This window comes from Cydia amplana, chromosome 9 (genome assembly GCF_948474715.1).
Source record: "Cydia amplana chromosome 9, ilCydAmpl1.1, whole genome shotgun sequence".
In the NCBI taxonomy this organism is placed as follows: Eukaryota; Metazoa; Arthropoda; class Insecta; order Lepidoptera; family Tortricidae; genus Cydia; species Cydia amplana.
In genome coordinates, this window is record NC_086077.1 from 7966005 (window position 1) to 7985634 (window position 19630).

The following is a 19630-nucleotide window of genomic DNA, read 5'->3' on the forward strand; positions in this document are numbered from 1 at the left end:
GCTTAGGGCTTTATACACTATAAACTTCATTTAAGTCAGGAATACACTACCGTATCACATCGCACCGCGACCTTGGTGTACCGCACCTATAAGTGAGAGCGAGAAAAGAAAGAAGCTGGTGAAAGGGTTATCTCTTTCTCGCACTCACTTATGCGGCGCACTGTGACCTTGGTGCGGTGCGGTACTGTGTTACGGTTTTGACGTTGCCCTCCTGTGCCATTTATTGAGGAAAGAGGTTCAAAATAGCTAATACACGATAAAAAACAAAAATGAATTTTGAGATGAAAATACACTTTCCTGAATAGAATACTCAGATCAATATTGTATTGTATTCTTTGCACGCGATTATCCACAGTTGACGTTTGTAGCAGCCATAAAAAAAATTCAGGCACAGAAAAAAGCAACTGTCACCAGGTTGTCATGACAACATTGACAACCAAATAAAATAACAAAACTTAAACTTTCGTAATATTCGTTTTAAAAATCTTCTATTGCAATACGAGAAGTTTTTCTATTTCCTGTCCAAGTTTGCCGAAACTACAACTAAGTTATGTACCTAATTCGGAACTAGATCACAATGACTTTGTACATCGACAGCAAACTAAACTTTACAGACAGCAATGTTGTTTCAACTCTGGGTTCCTGGCATCCATCCTTACCTCTCTTGGCTTTAGGTTCATATAACCAAGAAAAAGGAGGCTTTGTGACAATATTTCAGGAAAATGTAAGTGTCATTTATTTATTAACCTATTGTATCATGGTAATGCAGTTATTTGAACACATTTGAACAAGTTTTAATTTACAGGGACTGGCATTAGAAGGCTGTGAATGGCCAATATTACTATCAAATCAAGTAACAGCACTGGCTTGGCATCCAACCAGAAAGCTACTAGTAGTGGGTTGGGATGGAGGTGAACTTTACATCTGGCTTGAGTACTCCTGGGCGCGCCTTGAGGCACCCCACAATGCTGCTTTGACCACAGTTGCCTTTAGTTTGGGCGGTGGTCGATTGCTAGCCGCAGATGCCGCTGGCTCTCTATCTGGCTGGCAATCAGCCTCAGGAGCACCTCTAACTTCTTTCCACCATCAACTTGGTGATGTTATCACCCATGTAACCTTCTGTCCCGTTCGCCCAACTGGGGAAACGTCTATAAGAGGATTAGCTAGAGCTGCAGTAGCTGGTGATGAGAATGCACTAGATGCACTAGCTGCATGGAGACCTCGGACCACTGCCAGGATGAGAGAGGGCTCCCAACCCGACAATCATGCTTGCTATGCAGCACAAGATAATGGAGCCATTTTATATATTGATCATGCTGGTTCATGTTCAGAGGTTCTTAATGCTCCGGGAAATATAATATTCATGGGCATGATAAGTAATGTTTATCTATTAATGGCTTGGGAAAATGGCGGGGCTCTAAGCTTGACAAGATTCATCACCTCTGATGATGGGAATATCACTACAGACACACATGTTAGAATGGCAGCGAGGAATGGCCAAGCAATAGTTCTCACTGGTAATTACTGTGTAGCTGTTATAACTGGGGACAACTTGATAAGAGTTTGGGACAGCGAGAATGGAGACAATGATGTGTTGCCAAATGAAAATGATGAGGTTGTTGCAGGGGACATATTCACCAGTATTAGCTATTGCAATTTAAGCGATACTTTATGCTGTGGGACCTCCCAAGGCAACTTATATTTTTGGAGGAGAGACCACAGAAACCATTGGAAGTTAATAAGCAGTACTAGTATAAAAGGGACAGTTAAAGAAGTGAGTTGGGGATCCGAAGGTCTGATGAATCCTCTACTACATGTTAACTGTATAACCAGTGTATTTATCCTGAGAGAGCAGCCTGTGTGTTGGGGATACACACCAAATGTTTGGATGGTACAAAAATCGGCATATGAAATTGCTATTACCAATAAAATGGAGCTGACATCTAGTATTAAAACTCAGATCACTGTGAGAGCTTTTGCATTTAAAGATCAATATGTGGCTCTCGGAGATGGAAAAGAAGTACAGGTACATACCTAATAACAAAAAATAAATAGTATATTATTTAGTTTGGCTACAGAACCAGGTTGTGTGGCTGAATTTTGATAAGTATTATTTTAGTCAAATTTGTGTAATATTTTAATGTATGTATCGCCTTTACAGGTATGGATGTGCAGTAAAGACAATGACATCAAATTTTCCCTCGTGCGCACATTCCCGTGGAAAACAGATGTTCTTATATTAAACAACGATGTGTTAGTGGGAGTGGTTAATCCCCACATCGAGTGCTACTCTGTCACGGGAAACAACTTAGGTATTCTTCCAAGCACTGAGGGTGAAGGCGAACCTATTGGAGTCACATATACGGGGAAATTTATAGTAATAGCGACGATGGATGGCACTCTTAAACTCGCAGAGATAACAAAGAAAGGACTAAGAATGCCTTATCCCCCTAAAAATTGCTATCAAATGATCGAGGACTTTGGAGAAGTTATGAGAGCGTCAGTTAATTGCAGTGGGAGATATATTTGCCTCAGCATTGCTAACGCCGGTCTAGCGCCTGATCCGAGACTATACTTGTGGGATGCAGCGAATGATGTCATAACGAATACGGTTCTTTCCGACAGTCAAGCGCCGCCTTACCAGAGTGTCCCGATAGCCATCGTGTGGGATGGTATTGACCAAAGAATTGTCGCTGTCCACATGCGATCGGCTGATTTGGATCGAGTTCACTTATTCTTCTGCCACGAGGGGAGCCTTTACGAGTACAAAAACTGGTGTCCGAATTCTGAGGAATACTTTATGTCCGACTTTATACTGTGTTCTCTCTATACACCTCACGTCGTCATTCTGTCCCAGCAGAGTATCAAGAAAATATTAATGCATGAATTCGAAGAGTCTACTAGTGACGCTACGAATTTGAAACAAACTCTTGACTTTTTATATTGCATGACGGCAGGAAACTTGGAAAAAGCAGTTGTCGTAGGAACGAATATAACGGGGAGTAGAAGTTCTGTGATTTGGGACAGTTTAGCTAAAGAATGTGTGGCTCGTAGAAGACCAGACGTGGGGGCTGTATGCTTAAGCAAAATGGGAAACATAAAGGGAGCACTCATGATGCGTAAAGCCATGAATGGCAATGATATGGACGAGACTTGTCAGATCGGCGTACTGGCTATCAATCTAGGTATGCTGGATGAAGCCGAAAAGTTCTTTAGAGAGGCCGAACGACCAGATCTAATCACGCGTCTTATGTCGGCAAAAGACGGCGGTATCCAAGAGATAACAAATGGCAGTGATGAGGGAGAGAACATTTTGCTTATCAAAAGTGCACAGCATAAATTGGCTAAGATTATGTGGGCCAATGGGGAGACTGGTGCCGCGTTAAAGTTGTTTGAAAGCGCCGGGACGTTGGTGCCACATGTGCCTAGAATGCTGATAGCCCAAGGCCAAGCGTCAGTGCTAGCACAGTACGTGGCTAATTCTAACGACACGAATCTCATAATGTGGTGGGGTCACTATCAGGAGAGTATAGGGGAGCTGGACGGCGCACTGGACGCCTACGCTCGCGCGAACGACTTTGGGGAGCAAACGCGGCTGTTATGTCACATGCACAGGATTGAAGAGGCTGAGAAGTTGTGCAATAAGCACCCCGCAGCCATGTATCAAATGGCGCGATATTTGGAGATGCAACCTGACCAGATTGAGACTGCAGTAAAGGTAATTAAGTCTCATATACTTAAGTATATAGGTCACGTGCTGATAACATAAAAGAAATGGCTATTTAAGTTGGGCTAAGCGTCCAGTTAGGTACGCATCGCACGCATTGAACGAATTGCATTTTGACGGATCCGTTTTAGGCTGAAGACTGAAAGGTAAATCTAATCTAATAGGCGTCTACAGTTCTTCATCGTAAGATCGTAACCCACAAAGTGTTGGAACTTAGAAGTGCGAAGTGAAGTTAGAAATGTCACTTAAAAATTAATTTGTGATACCTACTGGTACTTCTCATTTGTTAAAATGGGTAATTTTACTTCTCATTTGTTAAAATAGGTAATGCTACTTCTCATTAACTTTCACGTGACAGGCATAGCCTAGTGTGGGGGCCACTGGACATTATGTATTAGAGTCTGTGCGAATAGAGAAGAGTCGTGGAATGTATCGGGCCCCATACATTCCACGACTCTTCTCTTTCCGCACAGACTCTATTAATAAGGTTTTTTCTTATAAATAAATATTATTCATATTTGTTAAACTTCACGTAGGAACCTACTCATTTTTTTATTTCTTACAGCTATACATAAAAAGCGGGGCGGTAGCGTCTGCAATTCGCGTGGCGGCGGAGGCGAGCGCGTGGCACCTCGTGTGGCGCGCCGGCTCCGCCTCGACCACCCACGCGCTGCACGCCGCCACGATACTGGAGACTGCCGAACAGACTGAACAAGCCATTGCCCTGTATCAGAAGGCCGGTAAGAATGTCTTAACTCTCATAAGCTCCTGAGTTTGGTTGTCTTATTTATCTCTCTGTTTCAATAAAAATGCTTTCAAATGTAGAACCTATGTCTGTCTGTTCTCCACTACAGGTGAGCAAGTTTGATAACTAGGTACCTATATAATCATTGGCCTGTACATCAATAAAATGATGGTTCAAGCAGCGTCCATAAGAGTGCAGCACTTCCGCAAATGACTATAGTAAGTCCAATGCGAGAACGGCAGCCGCGACCGCATAGCTGGCAGGAGAATGCCGTGTCCGGTGACGAAGGTGGGAGAGCGGCGCGCTGGTGTCTCAGTTCTCACCTAGTGTGAACAAGGTTAAACCACTCCAGTGGTCATGTGCATCTAATCCTTCACCCAGGGTCTTACTCCAGTGATCTTCAGACTCCCTTCAGACAGACAGAAAGGGAACTATGTATACCTGCATAAAATGTTGTGTTGATTCGGTTTTGGAAATTTTTAATATGGGTCCATGGGGGTTCGCGAGGTCTACAGCCCACAGAGCCACTAGTTGCCTTTACTTACTTTTTGTAAATTACCACAGTAGTATCACCTAAGTCCGTATCGTATCGATAGACTTGCTATACCTGGTCTAAGGTCTAAGATGCCTAGGGCTAAGAAGGCCGGCTCATTATCATTTGTCACCATGGCTGTCACGTTCTAACAAATAAGTAACTGCGAAAGTGACGCATAGCATGACAAGTGATAAAAATGCGACCATGATAGCAGGTCTGACTGAACCTGCCAACTTGTTTGATTGGTCAGGCAAGCCGCACATGGCGTTGAAGTTGGCGCTGGGCTGCGGCGACACGAGCGCCATGCTCGCGGCGGTGGAGTCCCTCGGGGAGCGCGTAGAGCCGAGCCTGGCGCGCAAGCTTGCCGCGCACCTGCGCCGCGCCGATCACCACTCGCACGCTGCCGCGCTGCTGGCCACCGCCGGCGAGGTACCTGTATAAAATCTGTAAGCGCTTATTGACTTGTAGGTTCAACGCCAAAGACCGATTAATCGTTCACAGACCACAGAGTAACATAGACCTACGTGCATAAAGTTCAATTTCAGTTTTGACATTTCAATGACGTGGCGTCTGAGTGACAGCTTTTGTGTTTGACATGGCGTCGAAAAGGTTAACTACGTAGTTCGCCCCGAACTGGGAACTTCTATTTGATTTTCGACAAGATTGAATAAAAAATGTGGAATCGAATTCGAATTCCTATTAGCCTTTCGAATCCTGATATCAGTTTTAGTTCAATTCGTCTTTAGACACTATTCCGTTATGAGATCTAAGGGTTTTGGTAAACTTGGAAAACGAAACCAAAGCATTAATGACAACGTTAGGGAAGGTCTCCAAAAAATATTTTGGCGTAGCAGCATGTGATCTGGTTGTTGCCCTCAATGCCCCATTAAAAAAACCGGCCAAGTGCGACTCGGACTCGCGTTCCAAGGGTTCCGTACATTAAGTCCGACTCACGCTTGACTGCACATTTCTAATAGGTTTTCCTGACATCTATAGGTAAAGAACTATTTTGTGTATTTTTAGTGTTCCGTACCCAAAGGGTAAAAACGGGACCCTATTACTAAGACTCCGCTGTCCGTCCGTCCGTCCGTCCGTCTGTCACCAGGCTGTATCTCACGAACCGTGATAGCTAGACAGTTGAAATTTTCACAGATGATGTATTTCTGTTGCCGCTATAACAACAAATACTAAAAACAGAATAAAATAAAGATTTAAGTGGGGCTCCCATATAGTGTTGAGTCGCTCACTCGTGAGGCACCTCATTTGTACCACTCATTTTGTTAATTTGTCGCAGTACTTCGTACCGCAAAAATGTCTTACTTCACTCCTCTATTCATTTTACTTGATTCTAAAATTATCTTTCTCCTAAAAGTTCTATTCTTAACCTCCAGAATTGCACTCCAATTAAATGTTACTATTTATTTATTTATAAAGGAAGTGATGAATACATAAATATGTATATACATTAAATATTTTTGTCGCCGTTAGAATAGGCTACATGACTAATTTTTTTTTATGGTATCAATCGATCGGGTTTGTTTTTAGGATCAAATGTCTATATGGGAGTCAGAAATTGTAGTCAAAGTCCGACAGTCGCACTTCACTCGCGAAACGCCCTATACAAAACGGCCAGAGGCCGTGACGTCATCGCCCACGTTGTAGTATGGACAAAACAATAAAATTGCGTTTTTGTCGGTGAAATATTGCGTTTATGTATATAGTTGCTATACAATATTTTTTTTGGTGAAATGTAAGGAATCGAATGGTACCCTTACTTTTATCGTTTTTGGAAGTTAAGGTGACGGTAGAGGTGGGTAAATTTTCAGATTCTGTCAATTTACCCCATTTCACACACAAGCGCACTTCACGCACACTACCTCACTTTACTGGGACAGGTCACTGACCCATCAAGTTTTTTTTAAGATAGCGTTTTGAGTTTAGTGGCCTCCTTTTAGGAAAAGCGTTCCATTGAAAGAAGAAAGAGAAACAATACATTTAATCTTGCTTTCCTTGTCTGTTCATGTCACACGTGACGTATTTAAATTCTAATAATTCATTTGGTTGTTGACAATTTTCTACATTATGGCTTTGTCGAGATACGCGTTTTCTAAAGTTAAACCGAATAAAACCAGATGTCATTAAGTCAGATGTAAAATTTTATTTACTACTCTATACGACTTTTCATAAGGCTCAAAATCAATTAAATGAGAATTTAAATAAATAAAGTTCCGGCAGGGTGCAAAATTTAATTAAGGCGGACAAAATAAAATTTGAAAATATATGGAAACAGTGTTGGCTAATGTACCCCTAATATCTTTACCGATTTACTTTTATGTGGTATATTCGCCTTTTGTTTCACTATTAAATTAATACAATTAAAATAAAAAATATTATACCGGTATTCCACCGGTATTATTTCAGTGCTGAAGCGATTATCTTCGATCGTAGCCTTGATAATGTAGGTGTTGGTGTTGAACTTACGGCGGTAGGAGCGGCAATGAACCCCGTGCAGAGTAGAACGTGAGGTGCGTTGGGATAAGTGCATATATCTACTTATAATTCTTTGGCTGGTTGGTAACCCTCTATATTTTATTTTTTGTTTTACTGTTATTAGGTTAAGGGAGTTTTAGGGAGTGAAAATAAAATGATTTTCGTTTTATGCGCTCGCGTGATTGCCGATGGATTATAATTAGACAAAAGAACTATCCCTATGACACTTCCTCCAAGTCTTCTCCAATAATGTTTATACCGTATTTTAATTACCTACCTTAAATGTTACATTTCTAAATATTTTTTTGTGCTATACATACTTCAAAAAAATCGCTGGAGGCCTAGCGGTAAGAGCGTGCGAATTGCAATTCCGGCTCGTACCAATGAGTTTTTCGGAACTTATGTACGAAATATCATTTGATATTTACCAGTCGCTTTTCGGTGAAGGAAAACATCGTGAGAGAACCGGACTAATCCCAATAAGAGCCTAGTTTACCCCCTATGGGTTGGAAGGTCAGATGGCAGTCGCTTTCATAAAAATTAGTGCCCACGCCAATTTATGGGATTAATTGCCAAGCGGACCCCAGGCTCCCTTGAGCCGTGTCAAAATGCCGGGACAACGCGAGGAAGATGATGATGATGTGACACATACTTCCAAAAAAATCTACAAATATTTTACGTGACAACTGCTTATAAGTAAATATTATGTAGGTACACTTATAAAGTATAAAGTAGAAAATATCTTATAGGTACATAATATAAAAACCGATCATGTACGAGTAGGATTCACTATGGGTTCCACAGTTACACATTTTTATTGCATATTTTTTGTTTAAGACCAACTCACCTATTATAGGACATAGGTCTTCCATTAATCTTTTGGCGTTGAACTATTTTTTGTATATGTATTTATGTAATACAATTCTGAGTTAGGTTATGGTACATTTTTGCTCACCTACTTATAATTATGTATTATATCTGATATGTCACATGATACCAAAAATCGCCGCAAAGTTAAAAGTTCATTTATTTACGTTACTCATCTTCGGATCACCGACTTACTACTTCCTTACTTGACATATGTGTACTAAATTTCAATTGAACTAGTCCAGTAGGTACGGTGAAAATTGGCTTTAACAAAATGGCAGACACACGAGTGATCTTATACGGGAGATTATTTTCCTTGAGTGAATGGTATGCATTTACCCCAATGCACCTCACGTTCCACGCGGCGCGGCGTAATCTGGCCCCTATTTCACCACGGTGACAGGTACGACAAAAACATCACTGTTATTGACGCCATAGGCATCCATGGACTACAGTTACCGCTAACACTGATTTAAACTTTCACGATTTTTACACATTATTAAATTGTACAACGGAACCGCAAAACGTTCAAGCGGATAAACAAGACCAAGTGCGGGTAGTTCGAAAAACTCGCGCGGTTAGAAGATGCTGATGTCAACTTAAGCCAGTCTTCTCCGAGACCACGGGGACAACGCCGTCCTCGAAACGTCGGAGGTAAATCTTAAAACTTAGATACGCGATTAAGTCCCGTTGTACAATTTAATAATACAGTTACCGCTTACCATCGGGCGGGCCGTATTCGTGTTTGCCACCGTCATTGTACCTATTATTAAAAAAAACTTTATTATATCGGATAAAACAGACATTTCTCTCGCGAAAAAATCTTGTGACAATTGTCACAAGATTTTTCAAAGAATTTTCGGTAAGTCTTGACAGGAAATGAGTTCTGTGTCGCAATTTCGATACAGTTGCCGTGTTTCTTGTGACAATTGTCATTAGCTTCGCAAAATAAGAATTTTTTAGTGGCAATATAATGGAGTTTATTTATTTATTAAAATGTTGGTGGCAAACAAGCACATCGCCCGTCCGATGGTAAGCGGTTACCGTAGCCTATGGAGGCCTGTGACGTCAGCAACAGTGATGTCGACAACTGTCGCACCTGTCACCGTGGTCGTGGTGAAATAGGGGCCAGTAAGTACCTAATAATCGCAGTGGTCTTAAGTGTCACAGACCCTACTGGCGCTTAAGTCCTTTATGACAATTTCTGCCTATTTTAAATTGTTCAAAAAAAAAAGAAACCGAATAATTATATCGGACTACCAAATTTTCACGAGAATCAGTTGAGAAATGTGATATGCAAAGGAGAAGAATTCGGACATACGAAAGCATTTTTGCCCAAGTTGAAACGGAGACCTTCGCCAACGCTCGGTCAATGATGGTTTAGGTACAGCTAGCTGCAGAGAAAAGGTACCACCCCTGCATACAATTATCTATCTGGTCGTACCTTTTCTCTGCAGCTGACTGTACACCTATAAAAATGGTTGTCCCTGCTGTAATTTTATACCGGTACCGTACTTTGTATATCAACCGGTAGTTTTACCTTCAAAACGAACCGGTATTGATAAATAATAACGGTACCATACCGCTTATACCGTAAAGAAAGCATGATGCAGTCTCTGCTTTGCACAATTATTGTGTGGACCATGGACCTAGAATATTACGGACGGACTGTCACCTAAGACAAACTGTGACACTGCAATGGCGGACGGTTTGAATGTGTGCGTGTAGACGAGTGTTACCATGTAACACAAATTCTCCCCTAATGGTGAAACAATTATTTTTAATATCGTCCTTGTTTTCGAATAAAAAAATTGGGACAGTTTTACCTTAGACAATAAAAAGCGGCCAAGTGCGAGTCGGACTCGCCCATGAAGGGTTCCGTATTTAGGCGATTTATGACGTATAAAAAAAAAACTACTTACTAGATCTCGTTCAAACCAATTTTCGGTGGAAGTTTACATGGTAATGTACATCATATATTTTTTTAGTTTTATCATTCTCTTATTTTAGAAGTTACAGGGGGGGGGACACACATTTTACCACTTTGGAAGTGTCTCTCGCGCAAACTATTCAGTTTAGAAAAAAATGATATTAGAAACCTCAATATCATTTTTGAAGACCTATCCATAGATACCCCACACGTATGGGTTTGATGAAAAAAAAATTTTTGAGTTTCAGTTCGAAGTATGGGGAACCCCAAAAATTTATTGTTTTTTTTCTATTTTTGTGTGAAAATCTTAATGCGGTTCACAGAATACATCTACTTACCAAGTTTCAACAGTATAGTTCTTATAGTTTCGGAGAAAAGTGGCTGTGACATACGGACGGACAGACAGACATGACGAATCTATAAGGGTTCCGTTTTTTGCCATTTGGCTACGGAACCCTAAAAAGGTGTGTACGTATCTGATTTTATAGGTCTTGAAATTCGCAATATTGCACAATTACTTTGTGCAAACATTATTTTCAATACCTAATGATACTTAGCATCGTAATGAAATCAGTTCGTCATGTTTTTTTAATTTATACATTTAACTTGAAACATATCTGGTTTTCAACAAAAAAAATATAATACATAACAAACAAACGTTAACTATCAAACATGCATGTAAGCGTCTAATCTCCTTAGTATCGGGAAATTACCATACCGACCTAGTTTGAAATGCACAATCAATAATTTAACCATTTACCTAAATGATCTCTTAATACATAATGATTTAATAAGAAGGGTATCAATTACCCTACTTTCGGGAAATTACCCTATTCATGTTACTGGTCACACTCCTGTTTTGCAGTTTGATAATTTATAAACAACAAATTATCGTGATTTTACGTACTAATTGATAAACTTAAGTATGTAAAGTTATTCCGTGACTTTTTTTCTTTCGATCGGTACAATTCTAGCAGGATTTAACTACGCATGCCGGCATATTTTATATTTTTCTTCGACATGTTTACTTCAATGACGTTTCGATTCGTCTGACGGCAAACTGGTGGATGTGGGCTGTCAATGTGTGTGTGTCACACGTAAATACTATGAAACTGGTGGATATTGGAATCACAGTTGTGTTGTAAGCGAAATTCTGTCCGTAATATTATAGGTCCATGGTGTGGACAAAATTCTTATAATCACCGAAACATACATACCTACGCACATAATGTCATTGAAATAAAACATTGTTATTTTATAGTAAATTTATATAATACTCGATATATACACATAACAATAACCAGACCGCAGCGGTATTAGCCTGTAAGCTTCATCTCTTGTCTCCAAATCCGCAAAAACTAGTTAGTACTAAATGCTGGTCTTGCTGTTATTTTATTCTTGAAGATTATGGCTTGTTTCTTGATTATTGAGAACAGCACGTAATCGCACACATATAGACGGAACGAACGGCAACAAAGTAGGTGTAGACACTAAGACTTTCAGGTATTAAACGAATTACGCTTCGTATTAATAGGTAAGTAATATTTAAATGAATATATAATATTCTCTAACGTAAATACAAGATTACAATTGACATCAAATGTCATTGACGTACAGAAGTCATATACTTTTTTTAATGACGCAAAATTGATACCAGCATAATGAAAATCAATCCCAATCAGTAAAACGAGTCTTTAAACTTTTTTCATTTTAAGCGGGTTTTGAAGGAACAAGTTACTTAAATTCAATTGTAATCGTATTGTTTTAGGATAGTTTACTGCTGTTTTCGATCGTTACGACCTGTAAATAACAACAAATCAAATTTTAAATAAATTTATTTACCCTATTTTTTGAAATACAATTTATCTACTGGTATACATTTTCGTATGCGTATATGATGAAATGTCTAAATAATGTCAAAAACGAGCTACAACGAAGTACACGTCTGCTTCGATCCAAGGCCAGCGGCCATCTGACTCGAAGAAGAATTTTGAGTGATGTCGTCAATGTATGGAAATTGTACGAAAGTTTACATTTGGGATTGAATTTCTGTGTTGTATTTGTGAGTAAAAATATAAGTAGATAATAATTTGCTAGTTTAGTTATCTAGCTTTCAAAATCACACAACAACTCAATTACTGTTAAAGGCAAAACTGTAATGCGTGTTGCTCAAACGGAACTCCATATTTTGATTTTTGGATACTTTTAGTGTCGATTTGTAGAGAATTACAGCAAATAAAAAATATTATGCCGTGAAGAGCCGGTACACGGCTTCTTCGTGAACAAATTTACGTATAATTTAATGCAGTTATTAAACATTTCTTGAACAAATTGATTGCACAAAGTGAGCTCTAAATCGAAAACGTCATATACCGTCCCCTTAAAAAAAACTTAAATTTTGAAACTTTCAGGTCCTGTATTCTTGTAATATTTCAATATTTTATTTTAATATCCACATTATTGTGATAAATTGCTCGTTTGCTATCTATTTTACTAGATTTTGTTATAAAATTCAACATGTGTCAACATCCCTATTAATGGAATAGTCGACGCTGAAAATATGCTAGTACCTCACCTCATTTGAAGTAAGACATTGTAACACCTCATTTTAGAAAATGAGGTACTCATACAAACTCATTTTAAATTGATGTCCTACCCATCACTACTCCCATACAACAAACGTGATTTTTGACCGAAGTTAAGCAACGTCGGGCGGGGTCAGTACTTGGATGGGTGACCGTTTTTTTGCTTGTTTTGCTCTATTTTTTGTTGGTGGTGCGGAAACCTCCGTGCGCGAGTCCAACTCGCACTTGGCCGGTTTCAAAAATTTGACCCGGTAGTTTCGGAGATAAGGGGGGTCATTTTTTGCCTATTTTCTTGAATAACTATAAAAAATATATACACAACATGGTGTCACTTGACTTGACCTCATACAACATCTTGTTTAATTAATTTTTTTTTTATGTTCTCAGTACGAGGAAGCGCTAGACATAGTGGAGCAATCCTCGGCACCGCTGACAGAGGAGCTGGCTGAGCGGCTAGCAGCGCCGGCGGGCGCCGTGGGCCGCGACGCTCTGCTGCGGCGGCTGGCTGACGTGCTCGGCGCGCGCGGCCTGTACCACCACGCGGCCAAGCGACTCGCCAGCACCGGCGACAAGGTGATGAGGGGTCTCTATTGTTTCCCAAATAGTTTTAAGCCATAATCATACCTCGCAACCGAGCTAGCAAATCTGTAGCAGTTGTACGTCAGGGTTATCACTACTACGCATAAACTAAAGTACAAAAAATATTTTTTCTTTGTTTTCAAACACACCAATATTTTCAAGCAATGAAAATTCCATGTTAATATTTGAAAGAAATGCAAAAAACCGTAATTTTATAAATAAAATAACAGATACATTGAAACGCATCTAATATTGACATTGACCTGTTAATTTATATTATTTGACAGTAAATTAAACCGGGTTATATCGGAACTATCGGAAGAGGGTCAACAAGGTTCTCGATCAATTTTATTAATCTTACTTACAATAAAGTTAAAGCAAAATGGTTCATCATAATCGCCAACCCTGACACAAAACTGTCATATGCTACGGTTTTGCTAGCTCCTTTGCGGGGTATGGCCATAATGCATTGTTTGGCCATGCCGCCTCCTCCCGGTACGGGAAGAAAAGGCCGGCCCAGGAAGCGATGGCTTGATGTCGTTAAGGAGGACATGCGTGCCAACGGACTCGCCACCAGGGACGCCGAAGATCGGGCAAAGTGGACACGAAGGAGTCGGAAGGCGGACCCCGGGTCCTCGCGCCCCGCGCCCCGGCACAGCTGGGATTGACGCCAGGATGATGATGATGATGATGATGATGCATTGTTTGCCCGAATTTTCGTTAGTCATAATTCATTTGGTTCAGAAACGCGTCACTTTTCAGGATTGCCATAAAACAAACCTAACATAACCTAACCTATCTATAGGATAACCTAACGAAAATCCTGAAATGTTAACGGTTTCAGTTTTATGACTAATGATAATATGACAAACAATACATTATGACTTAAAACTATATGGGAAACAACGGGACCCCGGTGAAGAGATATGGTTCAATCAGACTGGGTCTTTCGCATCAAGAAAACAATCGGTTAACTGGCAACGTCATACTTTAATACGGCGAACACATTAGGCGAAGGCAGGCGTGGCTCACTCCGCGATTTTGTGGCTTTGCTATAGGTAGCTAAAAGTACACCCGTTCCACACCAATTTTGGTGGCTAGCCGCGCGTGGCGCTGTCGCCACCTAGCGGCCATATCTGTGCTGATCGTAACAGACGCGTTTTGTTAGAGAGTGAGTCTTCTGTACCTAGTACTATTATTTATTCTGTGTCGAAGGCCCCATGTATGATTGCATCCATATATAGTTGAGCAGTCGTCTGAGCGAAATACAAGGACGACAAAAGCGAGCTTTATTGCGCTTGCTTGACCTCCAATTAGTCTTTTCTTTCACCGTTCATGGATAAGTGTGTAAAATAAAAGAAAGTATATGAGACGGTTTGGAAAACCTGCTTCCCCGCGGTTTCCAAATTCAAATGATGAATCAGGAGTTATAATTTAGAAAAGTGGGCGCCATTTTGAACATCCTCTTTCATGGGCCCTTCAAACAAGACAAGTAAGAACTTATTCTGTTTTTCTAAATACGGTCGAAGATTTTAATTTATTACTCATTTCGTACCTTGTCACAGTGACAATATCATGGCACAATTGCTTTTGGAAATGATATCAGATGAATACCTAACCCGTCTACCTCCACCCTGGACTAGCGCCATGTTTTTGTTGTTGCTCATTCTGTTTTTTTATAATTTTTCATTTTTGATAATTAAACGTGATTATGTCACATATCAAGCGGTGGTGGCCGAGTGGATATGACGTCCGACTTTCAATCCGGAGGTCGCGGGTTCAAATCATGGCTCGTACCAATGAGTTTTTCGGAACTTATGTACGAAAATATCATTTGATATTTACCACTAGCTTTTCGGTGAAGGAATAAAACATCCTGAGGAAACCTGCATACATCTGCGAAGAAATTCAAAGGTGTGTGTGAAGTCCCCAATCCGCATTGGGCTAGCGTGGGGACTATAGCCCGAACCCTCTCGCGCATGAGAGGAGGCCTGTGCCCAGCAGTGGGACGTATATAGGCTCAATTTATTTTTTATTTTTAGGGTTCCGTACCCAAAGGGTAAAAACGGGACCCTATTACTAAGACTCCGCTGTTCGTCCGTCCGTCCGTCCGTCTGTCACCAGGCTGTATCTCACGAACCGTGATAGCTAGACAGTTGAAATTTTCACAGATGATGTATATCTGTTGCCGCTATAACAACAAATACTAAAAACAGAATAAAATAAAGATTTAAGTGGGGCTCCCATACAACAAACGTGATTTTTGACCGAAGTTAAGCAACGTCGGGCGCGGTCAGTACTTGGATGGGTGACCGTTTTGTTGCTTGTTTTGCTCTATTTTTTGTTGATGGTGCGGAACCCTCCGTGCGCGAGTCCGACTCGCACTTGGCCGGTTTTTTTTTTGAAATGATATCAGATGAATACCTAACCCGTCTACCTCCACCCTGCACTAGCGCCATGTTTTTGTTGTTGCTCATTCTGTTTTTTTTATAATTAAATATGTCACATATCAGATGTTGCTTACATTTTTCAGGCGGGAGCGATGCGCTGGCTCATGCGGTCCGGCGACGCGGACCGCATCGCCACGTTCGCGGCGGCCACGCGCGACCGCGCCGCGCAGCTCATGGCCGCGGACTACCTGCGGAGGCACGCGGACTGGCGCGCTAGAGCCGATCTGACGCGCCACATACTGCACTTCTACACCAGGGCCAAGGCGCACGGGAAACTGGCGGCGTTCTACGCGGAGTGCGCCAAGATGGAAGTGGACGAGTTTGGCGTGAGTATACAGGGTGGAAAGATAAGTCGGGCCCTGGGGGGAAACTACCTTAAATCCTTAAGCTGGCTCATTTTACTTAAAGGAGACATTCCTTTATTTTTAGAAAGAAACAAAACTCCATTCAAAGTATTTTTCTTTTTTTCTTCAATTTGGCTTGTCTAAAAAAATCTTGAGTACTAAATATTAGATTTTATGGATATTTTATACGATAGACGAGTGTAAGACCTAATGTTTCTTGGAGAAATGTTATCATTAACTGTATCGACTAGTAGAATAAAATTGCGAGTTTTTATTTTTTGGAATTTTTAGTCGGTTCGAGTCCCGGGCGAGGCAAGCGAGTTTTAGAAAATCTTTGAATGCAGTTTCTTTTTAAAAATGAAGGAATGTCTCCTTTAAGTAAAATGAGCCAGCTTAAGGATTTAAGGTAGTTTCCCTCCAGGGCCCGACTTATCTTTCCACCCTGTATAGCAGAGCCAACTGAACAACGTTGAAGTGAGAATATAGAAGAAGTAGCGATTTCAATTATGTCGAGTCGTCGAGTCCCATTACCTGATTGGTAGGTTTATATCTCGGAACGCGTTCATTTTCCGGACAACTTTTTTGTCTGATCGTCGAGAGTCTTTCGCTGAGTCTCGGCACCGCTCCGAACCAATCGGAGAGAGAGACGAGACGAGTAAGAGCGAGATGAAAAGGAAGCAGTATGTACACACTCGTTCTAAGCCTGTCTCGGGGTCTCTCGACTCGACGAGGTTGTGGTTGTACAGTCAGCGTCATATAGTAGGTAGCATCCAAACATTGACAATCCAACCTCTAGACTGAGCTTAGGCCAATTCTTTCATGAAACCGATGCTGCCAAAAATACGGGGGTGCGGGGGGACGAGGTGAGCGAATCCCCGAGTCAATCCCGTGCCGTGATTGGTCCGTTCAAAGACACTGACCAATCACGGCACGGGATTGACTCGAAGATGGAGTAACGCTACCGTATGTGTGGCAGAGGGGGTAGCGCGACTATGCTATGTCTAGTGCATCCAAAGTATTCAAATTGTTCGGTACACCATATAATATGTATTGCGTACCGAACTATTTGAATACTTTGGATGCTACCTACTATATGACGCTGACTGTACACACTGTTAAGCGATGTCAAGGCAAAAACAACTAGTTATTGAATACGTTACCTTTTCTACAAAGCCCCATAATAAGATATATTTTGGAAGTCGATTCAATAATGAATAATCAGATCAGGATATTTCATCAAGGAGAAATATCCTCTGAGGTTTTGAACGAATAATCCAACTGGATATTCAATCTGATGGATCTGAGTCCCCGATAAAAATATTGATTCGTATTTATTAACAATATTTGTTCCAGAATTTTGAGAAAGCGTTAGAAGCACTCAAGGAAGCTACTAGGTGCTTATCAAAAACATCGGATCCTGAGACAGGTGCTAATATATGCATTTTACACTTCCTATTGATTATTTTCTGCTAATTAGCTATTTCTTATTTTGTGTTATTATGTTTCAGGATCACAAATAATGGCGCTTCAGGAGCAGAGTACACTTGTCAAGAAATATTTGGATTTGAAGAAACTTTTGGAATCCGGCGAAACAAATGCCGGTACTTGATAGTTTACTTCACAAAACATAACAATATCTGGATGACCGAGCTTCGCTAAAACCTAGCTAGATCGATTTCTCGCCCCCGAAAACCCCCATATAGTAAATTTCATCGAAATCGTTAGAGTCGTTTCCGAGATCCCCGAAATATATATATATATATATATATATATATAAATAAATATATAAATAAACAAGAATTGCTCGTTTAAAGGTATTAGATTAGATAGATAACAGACAGGTGCTCGTTCACACTGTGTGACTTCAACGAATCTCGACCAATTTCGACCTATCCGTATTCTTATAACGAGTCAGAGTTCACAGTGAGACGGTCGTTTGGGCATTGCTGTACAGTCAGCAGCAGAACTTGCTAAGCGGGCGAGGTGTTCAAAATGATCTTGACCCGACTTTATTATTAAGAGAATAAGAGCGTGTCAAGGTAATTTTGAACACCTCGCCCGCTTAGTAACTTCTGCTGCTGACTGTAATTATAGCGTATTAATTCAATGTTATTTCAGGAGTGGCGAGCGGTCAGCAGTTGCTAAGAGCGTTAAGCGGACGCCCCGGACTAGTCACTGAGGAAAAAGTGCTCAAACTATTGGTGGAATTGGCTCCAAGCCACCCTGATAACCCAAGTAAGTATAAAGGGAGAGATATTTTATTTTTGGCATGGTGGAAGTCTCTTTCCGTTTCCTGAAACCCATTTTGCTGAAAAACACTCGTATTATTATGGATATGATGATTGCAATTTTATCGTCTGTCGTGTCGCAAACTTACAAAGCTGGTAGAAAATAACGGCCTCTATGACAGACGATAAAAGCGTGACCATCTTAGGCCCCTGTACTGCTAGAACAGTGGTTCCTAACCTGGGGGTAATTACCCCCGTGGGGGTAAAACTGGTATTTTACGGGGGTAATAAGCTAACCTAATATAACAATACCTACAACAAACGTACACGTTTTATTTTTTATTACCATTGGGAGGAGGAGTTCCCTAGTTAGTCATAGGGGTGACCGGACTGAAAAGGTTAGGAACCACTGTGCTAGAAACTTATTTTCGCACAAGATGTAGATAGGTACACAATATAGGTGTATAAAAAAATATTTATTAAAAACACGTTTTTGTTGCAGTCTTTGAGAAACAATTACAAAAGCTGACCCAGCAACCTCAAGAAGATGTCCAGTCCGTTGATTCGACGGATCAGAGTATAGAAGAAGTAATTTAATTGCAAAAAGGTGCAAATTAAACAGGAAAATCTGCTCTCTACATATACAACGAGACTGTTAGTGTTAGTGCCTTAGCAAATGTGAATTATGAACTCTTGGAGTTCTTGACGAAATCATCCTATAGTTATTTAGTTGAAGGAATAGTATAGTAATGTAGTAATAAGTTTAAAATCCGTCCAATTAAATTGTGGAAAGTTGGAAACAATCCGTCCGTATTGTACCTAACTAAATGAAATCGAAATAAAATAGTAAGTATTTTACATTGCTGACAATTTTTTTTTCTTATTATTTTTTATTTATATATTATGGTTTAAGTTGTACTTAATTTAACCTAACCTAATCATGTTCTTTGTCATATTGGTGAGCAATAAAGAATATTTGTATTGTATTCTAGCACCAGCTACTGCCCGCGACTTCGTTTGCGTGGAGTTAGTGATGACGACGATGATTGATAAAAACTACTTCCGGGCCTCAAACAATATATCACTATACCAAATTTCATCTCAATCGGTTCAGCGGTGTCGTGCAAATTGCGCTCATAGACTAAGATCT

The 19630-nt window shown here is 40.5% G+C and overlaps 1 protein-coding gene across 2 annotated transcripts; it reads left to right on the top strand.

Moving 5' to 3' along the window:
* The first annotated feature begins 459 nt into the window (after window positions 1–459).
* On the top strand, window positions 460–19125 carry LOC134651055 (intraflagellar transport protein 140 homolog). Of its 2 annotated transcripts, XM_063506038.1 has the most exons (11): window positions 478–724; window positions 806–2026; window positions 2162–3718; window positions 4293–4467; window positions 5258–5436; window positions 13267–13452; window positions 15992–16234; window positions 17606–17678; window positions 17761–17853; window positions 18371–18487; window positions 18983–19125. In XM_063506038.1, exons 1-11 carry the CDS (start codon window positions 578–580, stop codon window positions 19075–19077), a joined length of 4086 nt encoding a protein of 1361 aa, XP_063362108.1. In that variant the 5' UTR covers window positions 478–577; the 3' UTR covers window positions 19078–19125. The 2 variants fall into 2 exon arrangements, with proteins under 2 accessions (XP_063362109.1, XP_063362108.1); XM_063506039.1 differs by lacking the exon at window positions 2162–3718 and having other exon boundaries at window positions 460–724.
* Window positions 19126–19630: the final 505 nt, after the last annotated feature.